General features: G+C 49.6%; 1 protein-coding gene across 4 annotated transcripts; it reads left to right on the forward strand.

Moving 5' to 3' along the window:
- The first annotated feature begins 443 nt into the window (after positions 1 to 443).
- Positions 444 to 10,672, forward strand: LOC140898219 (uncharacterized). Of its 4 annotated transcripts, none has more exons than XM_073311742.1 (5): positions 444 to 677; positions 4,931 to 5,102; positions 5,662 to 5,788; positions 6,405 to 6,518; positions 6,870 to 10,672. In XM_073311742.1, exons 2-5 carry the CDS (start codon positions 5,079 to 5,081, stop codon positions 8,177 to 8,179), a joined length of 1,575 nt encoding a protein of 524 aa, XP_073167843.1. In that variant the 5' UTR covers positions 444 to 677; positions 4,931 to 5,078; the 3' UTR covers positions 8,180 to 10,672. The 4 variants fall into 4 exon arrangements, with proteins under 4 accessions (XP_073167843.1, XP_073167844.1, XP_073167845.1 ...); XM_073311743.1 differs by having other exon boundaries at positions 4,994 to 5,102; XM_073311744.1 differs by having other exon boundaries at positions 5,015 to 5,102.
- The last annotated feature ends 373 nt before the right edge of the window (positions 10,673 to 11,045 follow it).

Below are 11,045 nucleotides of genomic sequence, written 5' to 3' on the forward strand. Positions count from 1 at the left end.
TTTCCAAGCTGCTAAATTAGACCAGGCAAAATCTGACACTATTACACATACAGAACGTGCTGGGGGAATCCAGGCCCTACAACAGCAATTCCCCGCCCCAGTGCAGGACACTCAGGGCGTCCCTAGAAAGGGATTGCTGAGGTTTACGATGCTACTTTTTATCTTCTGGGTAACACATTAGAACCCGCTCTGAGTAAGTTGTGGCGTTGCTTCATCGAGTTAACTTTTTTTTATCCTCCCTGGGACCTTTTAAATCACCGGCCCCGGACAGTTGACCCTTCCCCCCCCCCACCCCCCAACCCCGTCGACGGGCCTGGGGTGACGATACAATAAATAATCACAATAACTGACACAGGTCAAACCTAATGTTGCCGCTGTCGCTAGGACCCAGGAGGCGCCGAGCAGGGCGATCCCCGGGGTCACGCAGCCTGGCCGCAGGAAGCGAATTGCAGTCTCTGCAGTGACTCTGTTACGGTGCAACCCACCTTCCTTGCAAGACCCCAGAGCCCTGGCTGCTGCCGCTGGGGACCCCAGAGCCCTGGCTGCAGGCGGGGGAGGTTTCCTATCGAGGGAGGAACATTCCCGCTGCTCCCCTAGAGACTCTCTTAGTGCAGAGACCCCAGACTGTCCGGCCCCTCCTTACTGGACCCAGGGCCCTGCTCCCACGTGGAGAGAAGGTGAGACCTGCCCCCCTCCCCAGGGAGCGCTGCCCCCAGAGCAGCCTGTCTGCAGGGGCAGGGGGATGCCCCAGGCTGTTCCAGCTGGGCTGGCTGCGATTCCCTGCACTGGGCAGAGGAAAGCTGGCTGCCAGCTCCCGTGGTTTGCAGTGAGTGGGTGGAATGGGGGTGGGGCAGAGACAGGTTGGGAGCCGGAAGGGGGATGAAGACGGGGAGGGGGCTCTGAGAGCCAGAGGGAATTGAGGGGGTGAACGGGGTGGAGGGGGACGCCGAGGGGAGACGCTAAAGGGGGGCTGAGGGAATACCCGGAAATTAGGGGGCAGGGGGAGAATTCTGGGGTACAGAGCTGGAAGAGAGGGAAACTCGGGGGGGGGGTAAAGGGAAGGAAAGGGGGGATATGAGGAGAGGGGCTGTGGGGAGGCTGGAGAGAAAATATGAGCCCAAGCAGAGACTGGCTGGGGAAGGGAGAGCGGAGGGATGGTGAGAGATACAATGGCAGCTCCCCCAGCCCATGGGGTAGGAGGCTGCCACGCCCAGCAGCCAGTGGGGAATATTTCCCCCTAGACATGGTCAAACAAGCGGCGGGGGGGTTAGCGGATTTCCCCCTAAGGGCTCAGAATTTACAAGGCAAATATTCCCCCCCACACACACTCTGCTCCTAATGTAGTCTTTGTTTTTTTAAGACAATCTCATTATCTGGGGGGTCTGCCTCCTGAATGATAAATGTTTAGAGCTGACAGGACTGAACAGGGTCCTGCTCTGATTTCTGTGTCAAACCAGAGTCACTGCTAGCGACAGCAGGCAAGGAATCCAACTGGTATTTGTTTTGGTTTGATTCAGGTTCAGTTCCATTCAATAGGTTCGGGTTTTTTTTCTGGTTCAAGCCACACAAAGAAACAAAATTAGAAGTTCAGTTACCAGTTTAAATCCTATTTCAATCTCAATGGAGGTAAATCCATGAAAGAGAGCTGCAACTTAAAATGGAAACTGTTTTGATTTTTGATTATTTATTTTGTAATTTTAACTTTACATGAGTTTTCCTAGCGTATTTGTGTTGTCAAATATAAATGATTATTTTCCTAAACAATGTGTTTCAGAAACCCAAAATAACATATTTAAACATTCACTTTGTCATATTGGACCTCTGCAGTGAAAGGATACATTTGAGGTCTGGAAATTTTCTTTTGATACTCACTTATCATAGAATCATAGAATATCAGGGTTGGAAGGGCCCCAGAAGGTCATCTAGTCCAACCCCCTGCTCGAAGCAGGACCAATTCCCAGTTAAATCATCCCAGCCAGGGCTTTGTCAAGCCTGACCTTAAAAACCTCTAAGGAAGGAGATTCTACCACCTCCCTAGGTAACGCATTCCAGTGTTTCACCACCCTCTTAGTGAAAAAGTTTTTCCTAATATCCAATCTAAACCTCCCCCACTGCAACTTGAGTCCATTACTCCTCGTTCTGTCATCTGCTACCATTGAGAACAGTCTAGAGCCATCCTCTTTGGAACCCCCTTTCAGGTAGTTGAAAGCAGCTATCAAATCCCCCCTCATTCTTCTCTTCTGCAGGCTAAACAATCCCAGCTCCCTCAGCCTCTCCTCATAAGTCATGTGTTCCAGTCCCCTAATCATTTTTGTTGCCCTTCGCTGGACTCTCTCCAATTTATCCACATCCTTCTTGAAGTGTGGGGCCCAAAACTGGACACAGTACTCCAGATGAGGCCTCACCAATGTCGAATAGAGGGGAACGATCACGTCCCTCGATCTGCTCGCTATGCCCCTACTTATACATCCCAAAATGCCATTGGCCTTCTTGGCAACAAGGGCACACTGCTGACTCATATCCAGCTTCTCGTCCACTGTCACCCCTAGGTCCTTTTCCGCAGAACTGCTGCCTAGCCATTCGGTCCCTAGTCTGTAGCTGTGCATTGAGTTCTTCCGTCCTAAGTGCAGGACCCTGCACTTATCCTTATTGAACCTCATCAGATTTCTTTTGGCCCAATCCTCCAATTTGTCTAGGTCCTTCTGTATCCTATCCCTGCCCTCCAGCGTATCTACCACTCCTCCCAGTTTAGTATCATCCGCAAATTTGCTTGTGTTGCTGGAACTTGTGTTGCTGGAACTGCCAGTACAATTTTTGCTAGTTGATATAGCGTGAGCATGACATTTTTCCAATGTTCCCAGTAGTTCGGTATGTTTCTTTCTTATGGAGATGTGGCCCATCTGCGAATAAATCAGGAGTTGGCCCAATCCTTTTTTGGGGCTTTCCTTCATCCAGATATCGCTTCCTGTTTGGAGATTTCACAAGAAGTTCCAATTCATCTTTCAATTTCAGACATGTCTGACATTGGTTCTGTAACATCATTATTTCTGACTCAGACATTTCCATCTACATCCATGTTCTGGTGTAATGAAATTTTGCCTTGACTTTGTCCGGTGCTGACAGTGGGGACTGATATCTAGCATCAAGATATATGTATGAGAGAAACTATCTATCTGGGGTAGGGGTGGGAGGGTTGGAGGCGGGTATCAGACAGTGCCCTGGAGGGGTGGGAGTGGGCCCTGCACCTGGCTTCAGTGGGGAAGGGAGTTTGGAGCATGAACCCTACCTCAAGTGGAGCAACTAGAGGGAGGAGCTGCCCCAGGGGCTGGGGATGGTGGGAGGAGGCCTGTCTAAGGGGAGAAGGTTGGGGAGCCATTACCTTTGCCCTTGGACTTGAACAGTTATGAACTTCAGGGCCCAGGGAGCATCCCACCCCTTCTGTCCCCACGGAGCCTTCTCAGAGGTGGCTCATCTACCTCTGGTCCCCCTTCTGCCTCCCATGGTGTGCAGGCAGCTCCCAAGCTTCCCCTCTCCCTCCCTGGTCTGGTGGTCATCCCCTGTCTCTTCTCACTATCCTGGTGCCCGCTGTTCTGGGGCAATCACCAGCCTATTGGCTAGTTTGCTGTGTCTCTTAAATGAAACTAAGATCTCTGTTGGTTTTTTGTTTTTGTTTTTTTAAATAATGAGCTTAAAAAATGCTGAATCTTTATTTTAACTGGTAACACCACTGCTTTTTGTTCAGTTCCGTTGAGGTTGAGTTGGGAAAACAAATTTATGATTCAGATTCAATTCTAGTTAATGTATGAAATACCGGTTTGAACTGGTTCTCCGATTCCACTATGAGTCCAGATGGGCATATGAGATCAGCATTGGCCTGACTGTCCCTGGGGGCTGCAGGAGCAGCACAGGGCGGCTTGGTCATTAGTTGTCCCCAGCAGAGGGCTCTGGTAATTGCTAAGGCCAAAGAGGTCAGTCAGTGTCAGTCTCTCTCTGTGCTCAGGATACTGGAACCCTAGAGCTAGCTGGGCTTCCTGGGGCAGATGCTGCTGCCTCCATTGTGATCTGGGAGCCCGGGCTGAGCAGCTGCTGCTGCAGAGTGGATCTGTGCTGGGACAGACCATCACTAAGGCCCTCTCTGTGCCCAGCCGAGGGAGTGCTTCCTCCTGTGGCTGGAACTATACCCCGGGGGCAGCTCCGGGCTTTGCTGGCATCGACTCCTGAGTCAGAGACTCCAGGTGATGAAATTGACCTCTGGGGGTAAGTGCAGGGGGCAGGCAGGAAAGTGACTCTGCACAAATGGCCCCTTGTTGGCCCATCTCTGCTCCCGGGTGTCTGCGAGTCCCAGAGCTGCTGCCCCCAACACACCCAGGCTCACACTCCTGTTAGCAGTGACAGTAGCTATTGGAGAGGAAACGCTCACAGGAATGGCAGGACAGGAATCAGCTCTTCCATGCAGAAGGGAGAGGGGAGAGACTGAAAGTGGCAGCAGGAGCAAAAAGTGAGGAGGGAGGTTCCAACCCAGTTTCCAATTCAGATTGACTTTCCTGGGAAGAAGGTGAGGAGCAGAAAGAGGAAAAGCCAAGTCCTGCCTCTGCCTAGTCCCCGCGCTGCTGGGGGAATGTGCTGCCCTGGAGACAGTGTCAGGGGGGATTCCCCAAAGTGGAGCTTTTGATTCTGCTCTTTTCTAGCATTTGGCTTAGAGACTCTGTTCCTGGGAGGGTTTAAAAGTGTCTCGTGGATTTAGTCCTGGTGGGAAGGGTCAGGTCTGTGTTGTACAAAGGTAACTGAGGTTTTCCCAGCATGGCAGAGTCTAGAGTTTCAGAGTAACAGCCATGTTAGTCTGAAGCTTATGCTGAAATAAATTGGTAAGTCTCTAAGGTGCCACAAGTACTCCTTTTCTTTTTGAGAGTCTAGAGTGTCTTGTCTGCAGGGAAAGAGCCTGGGAGGAATCGAGGTGTGAAATGGACTAATGCTAATTCAAAAACCTCCCCAGTTGCCCTTCTCACCCTGACAGGCTGGAGAATAACGACCCGTTTTGCTCCAGATCATCCCATCTTCCTAGGGTCCTGGGCAGGGAAATGGCTGTGGTGGATCCAGCTCAGGTAGGGGATTTTGGGGGGAACTGCTGGGGAAGGTTGTTGTAAAGGGGGAGGGGGAGGAAATACACAGGGTGAGATAGGGAGGGGGACAGAGTGCGATAAACCTGCTGGGACATGCTCAGCCTAGGGCCTGATTTATTAACAGGCCCATTGTGGGACCAGGGGGTGAAGAGTCCCCCATTTCTGAAACAGGAAACAACCCCCTGGATAGGGCTGGGGAAACAGGCTAGAGTGCTGGAGCCTGAACCCATCGGCAGAGACTGCGATGAAATACAGAGGGAAGGTGTTGGGATTCCTGTCCCCTGCACATAGCTCTGTTTCCCATGTTAGCCTGTGCCTTGTAGGTGTGTGGCAAATGTGAAAACCCTGCCCTCCTCTGCTGAGAGGGACAAGGAGCCCTCACCACCTCTCTGGTCCCTGCAGCCTCCTGGCCACTCTGAGCGGGGGGAGTGATATTCTCCTCTCGCGCTCCCAGAGCTGTCGTATTATTGTGCTTCTTCCCACAATAGTGGGATTGTGGCTGGGGCAGCAGGTACTGAGTGGGGAGCACCTGTTTTTTCAGATGCCGGTGACCTTTGAGGAGGTGGCTGTGTACTTCACCGAGGGGCAGGGAGCTCTGCTGGAACCCGGTCAGAGAGCCCTCTACAGGGACGTCATGCAGGAGAATTATGAGACTGTGACCTCGCTGGGTAAGGATTCCTGTCCCCTCAGCGATTTGAAGCCAGGGGCTTGCATTTCTGCATCTGGTCAGGTTCTTCCCTGATCAGTTACATTAGAGGGGAATGGGTCACATAGTCCACAGCTCCAGTGTGTGAGAGAGCCGTTCACCTCCAAACCCCTTACAATGGTATAGGGGAGTCATGAACCTGATGGACATGTTAATTCATCCCCATCCCATCAGCTTTCACAGGGGCAGGAGCAATGTGTTAACCTATCTGCACTAATTCTCACTCACACACAAGATCTCTATGCACCTCCTTCCTGGGAGTAGTTCCATCTGTGGGGAGGACTCTGGGCTCTGGATGTTTAGATGTATGCAGGGGTATAACACCAGAGCTGTGTGTGCCTCAGAAAGTCCCCCAGAGCACACATCCTGATAACTCCTAGAGAGGGGTTGACAACTCCCCCTCCCCCAGACATCGGCCTCTCCCAAGGGGACTCAGTGACCATGTTCCCATCTGTTCAGATCCCACAACCCTCCAGCAAATCATGGGGTCAGTTTAAACTCAAGATGTGCCCTTTGTGACAAATAGTCCACCGATCCTCAGTGCTCTCTTATCATGCCTGATTTCATCCCCTGAGCAGGACTCCCCATTCCCAAACCTGATCTGATCATCCAGCTGGAAGCAGGGGAAGAGCCGTGGGTCCCAGATCTCCCAGCCTCCAAGAAAAGGAAGATCATAAGAGACACCTGCACAAGTAAGGAGTCAGTGACTCTGACAAAGAAACTATATGGCAAGTGAAGGAAAAAGCTGAAAATCCGAGCCCCCTCAGTTCTGCCTCATCTCACCTAGGTCAGGCTGTGTTCAGCAGGTGTCAGGTCATCATGGCAGATACAGCTCATAGATTCCCACCCACCCTTTTAGCTGTCAGGAGTTTTTTCCATGACTTCACTTCCCTGTGAATGTTTGGATGGGATTTGGGAGCAGAATACAAATTCTCAGTCTCCCCAACAGTTGCTGAGTTGTGTTTTCCCTCTTTGTTTTCCCCTTTCTGTCCTTTGTACTAACCCAGGCAATGACTCCTGCCTATATTCTCTCTCTCCCCCAGCAGGTGATGAGACAATGAATGAGAACGAGGACGAGAATCCACTGCAGGAATGTCCTGAACAAGTGGAACTGCAGGGGACCTTATTGAGACAAGGTGAAGGGAATTTTTCCCAGTGCTTGGAACAGAGAAAAGCCTGGAGTAATTGGCACAGGTCAGAGAGGAAGCTGGGAAACTGCCAAAGGAATAAAGTGTATGAATCTATTGAATGTGGGGAAGGAGGCAAGGATCCCAAAGAAACCACAATTCAGCAGACAAATGAGAATGAAAAGAACGCCTATAAATGCTTGGACTGTGGGAAAAGCTTCAGTCATCGCTCAAATCTTACTAGACATGGGAGAATCCACACTGGAGAGAGACTTTATAAATGCTTAGACTGTGGGAAAAGCTTCAGTCGGAGCTCAAATCTTATTAGCCATAGGATAATCCACACTGGAGAGAAACCCTATAAATGCTTGGACTGTGGGAAGAGCTTCAGTCAGCGCTCAGGCCTTATTAACCATGGCGGAGTCCACATGGAAGAGAACCCCTATAAATGCTTGGACTGTGGGAAAAGCTTCAGTCATCGCTCAAATCTTACTAGACATGGGAGAATCCACATGGGAGAGAGACTTTATAAATGCTTAGACTGTGGGAAAAGCTTCAGTCGGAGCTCAAATCTTATTAGCCATAGGATAATCCACACTGGAGAGAAACCCTATAAATGCTTGGACTGTGGGAAGAGCTTCAGTCGGAGCTCAAATCTTATTAGCCATAGGATAATCCACACTGGAGAGAAACCCTTTAAATGCTTAGACTGTGGGAAGAGCTTCAGTCAGCGCTCAGGCCTCATTAGCCATAGGATAATCCACACTGGAGAGAACCCCTATAAATGCTTAGACTGTGGGAAAAGCTTCAGTCGAAGCTCAAATCTTATTAGCCATAGGATAATTCACACTAGAGAGAAACCCTATAAATGCTTGGACTGTGGGAAGAGCTTCAGTCAGCGCTCAGGCCTTATTAACCATGGTAGAATTCACATGAGCAAGAACTCCTATAAACGCTTGGACTGTGGGAAGAGCTTTAATCAGCGCTCAGGCCTTATTAGCCATGAGAGAACCCACACAGGAGAGAGACCCTATAAATGCTTGGACTGTGGGAAAAGCTTCAGTCGGAGCTCAAATCTTACTGCTCATAGGAGACTGCACACTGGGGAGAGACCCTATAAGTGTTTGGACTGTGGGAAAAGCTTCAGTCGGAAGGCACATCTTATTAGACATGGGAGACTCCACACTGGTGAGAAACCCTATAAATCTGTGGTTCTCAAACTTTAACAACCCGAGGACCCCCCCTTTAATTGAAAAATTTTCAAGGACCCCCGCAAGCCCACTGCTCAGCCACAGGCTCCGATCCCACTCCACCCCTTCTCCCAAGCCCCCACCCCTGCCCCTCCTCTTCCCTGCCTCTTTCTGCCTCCTCCCCCAAGTGCACTCTGTCCCCACTCCTCCCTCTCCTACACACTGCTGAACAGCTGTTTTGTGGCATACAGGAGTGACTGGGAGGGAGGGGGAGGAGTTAATCAGCGGGGACAGCATCCTCGGACATGACTCGTTGACCCACTGGAGTACCCTTACGGACCCCTGGACCCCAGTTTGAGAAACCCTGCTATAAATGCCTGTACTTCAGGAAGAGCTTCATTTATTGCTCAAGTCTTAATTAACCGCGAGAGAAACCATGCAGGAGAGAGACCCTATAAATGCTTGGACTGAGGTAAAAGCTTCATTCAGCACTCGGGCCTTATTAACCATGGGAGAATCCATATGCGGGAGAGACCCTAAAAATGCCTGCAGTGTGAGAAAAGTTTCAATGCACCATCAGCCCTTATTATACATCAGAGAACCCATAGAGGAGAAGAACCCTATAAATACTTGGATTGTGGGACAAGCTTTAATCATTTCACATCTGAGAACACACACAGGAGATAAAACCTGTAAGTGCCTGCACTGTGGGAAAAGCTTCAGTGAGAGCTCAAATGTGGACACAAGAATAAATGGATATAAACTGGCAATCAGGAAGTTTAGACTTGAAATTAGACAAAGGTTTCTAACCATCAGAGGAGTGAAGTTCTGGAACAGCCTTCCAAGGGAAGCAGTTGGGGCAAAAGACCTATTTGGCTTCAAGATTAAACTTGATAAGTTTATGGAGGAGATGGTACGATGGGATAACATGATTTTGGCAATTAATTGATCTTTAACTATTCATGGTAAATAGGCCCAATGCCCTGTGATGGAATGTTAGATGGGATGGGATCTGAGTTACTACAGAGAATTCTTTCCTGGGTATCTGGTTGGTGAGTCTTGCCCACATGCTTAGGGTTCAGCTGATCGCCATATTTGGGGTCAGGAAGGAATTTTCCTCCAGGGCAGATTGGAAGAGGCTCTGTGGGTTTTTCACCTTCCTCTGCAGCATGGGACACGGGTCACTTGCTGTAGGATTCTCTGCACCTTGAAGTCTTTAAACCATGATTTGAGGACTTCAATAGCTCAGACATAGGTGAGAGGTTTATTGCAGGAGTGGGTGGGTGAGATTCGGTGGCCTGCTTGTGCAGGAGGTCAGACTAGATGATCATAATGGTCCCTTCTGACCTTAATATCTATGAAATCTTATTATACGTAAGACAATCCACACAAGGGAGAAATCCCATAAATGCTTAGGTGATGGGGAAAAGCTTCAGTCCTAGATCATACCTTACTAAACATTTCAGAATCCACATGGCACAGTATCTACAAAATGCCTCAACTGTGGAGAAATTTTAATTTGAAGATCAAACCTTACTTCGCATCAGACAATCCACATGGGAGAGAGAACCCATAAATACTTGGATTCTGGGAAAAGCTTCAATAACTGCAGGGAAAGATTCAGTCTAACTCACACATTATTCCCCATCAGATAATTCACAGAAGAAAGAGCTTGAATGTGGGGGTACCTTCTTTTGGTGCTCACACGGCATCAAGCATCAGCAAATCCAAACAGGGAGGAGCCCTCTCAGATCTGCTTAGCATGGAAAATGCTTCAGTTGGAGCTAACACCCCATTGAACATCAGAGACTCCGCCACACAGGAGAGAAATTCTCTCAGTGCCCTGACTAGGGTTGACCATAGTAAAAACTCCATTTCCTAATTCCCACACACAGCAGTGGCATTTGGCTCCCAGGTATCCAACTGCCCATCTCTGGGGACAGGTTCCAGCAGCAGCTGACCCTTAGCTGTTCAGGGACCCTCTGGCTTTGCTTGGTCTAAGAAAACCCCAGGCGGAGGAGGAGAAGTCCTTATCAGCCCCTCTTCCCTGCTGCAGTCCTGGCTGCTGAACTGATGGGCCTTCCTGCCTCCTGGGAACCTGCTGAGGAATGGGAGAGAGAAACTCCTCCGGAAGCTCCCTCTGCCTGGATGAAGTTCTCTTCTTTCCTTTCCCTTCCCTGATGTGATGCCCCTCCCATGGAGGCTAGGAGAGGGATATTTGAGCCAGGCCCAACATTCACCCTGAACACCTGTCCCCACCCCCATTTTCCTGCAGCCCCTGAGCTGGTTTCCTCCACTTACCTGGAGCTGGTACCTGCAGAGTGAGTATCCCTGGGGCTGACAACTCTTCCCCTCCCTAAATTCCTGAAGGTGCTGGATTCCGGGGAATCAAATGTGAAGGGACCAGGAGGGATGGGTTTTGGGGAGGAAACTGCTCTATCGGCATATAGAGATAAGCCCAACGGATGTGAAGGGCTTCAAAATATGCTTGCTTGGAAACTAACCCCAATAAACATTTCATTGTTTGCACTTCGGACTTCTGGTCTGCTTTCTGTCTATGTGACAAGAACCAGGGGAGAGGGTGAAGGGAAAGCCCTCTACCAGGGAGTTTGAGTATCACTGGTATTTAAATGTCAGATTCAGGTACCTAAAGTGAAAGTAGTAGCTGGGCACCAAAATCTTTTTGTGGCTTTAGCCCCTGGTACCTAACCTGTTTTGGAAACCCCGCTAGACCCCCATTTGCTTCATCAGGTGCCTAATACCTTTAAAAATCCAACTCTAAGTCATTTTTGAAAAAATGCTTTTGAAAAACTTACCCAAAATGTAATAGGCTTTCAAAATCAGTTTAATATAATCTGGGTCCATAAGCAGTAAAATACCTTCATCGGAACAGTATGGGGCT

Source organism: Lepidochelys kempii, chromosome 14, assembly GCF_965140265.1.
Source record: "Lepidochelys kempii isolate rLepKem1 chromosome 14, rLepKem1.hap2, whole genome shotgun sequence".
NCBI classification, from domain to species: Eukaryota; Metazoa; Chordata; order Testudines; family Cheloniidae; genus Lepidochelys; species Lepidochelys kempii.

Excerpts from the sequence above, each read along its gene's own strand:
- LOC140898219 (XM_073311742.1), top strand. The coding sequence starts at position 5,079 with ATGGCTGTGGTGGATCCAGCTCAG. Across the intron at positions 5,789-6,404 it reads TGAGACTGTGACCTCGCTGG|GACTCCCCATTCCCAAACCT; the intron begins GTAAGGATTCCT and ends TCCCCTGAGCAG. Across the intron at positions 6,519-6,869 it reads CATAAGAGACACCTGCACAA|CAGGTGATGAGACAATGAAT; the intron begins GTAAGGAGTCAG and ends TCTCTCCCCCAG.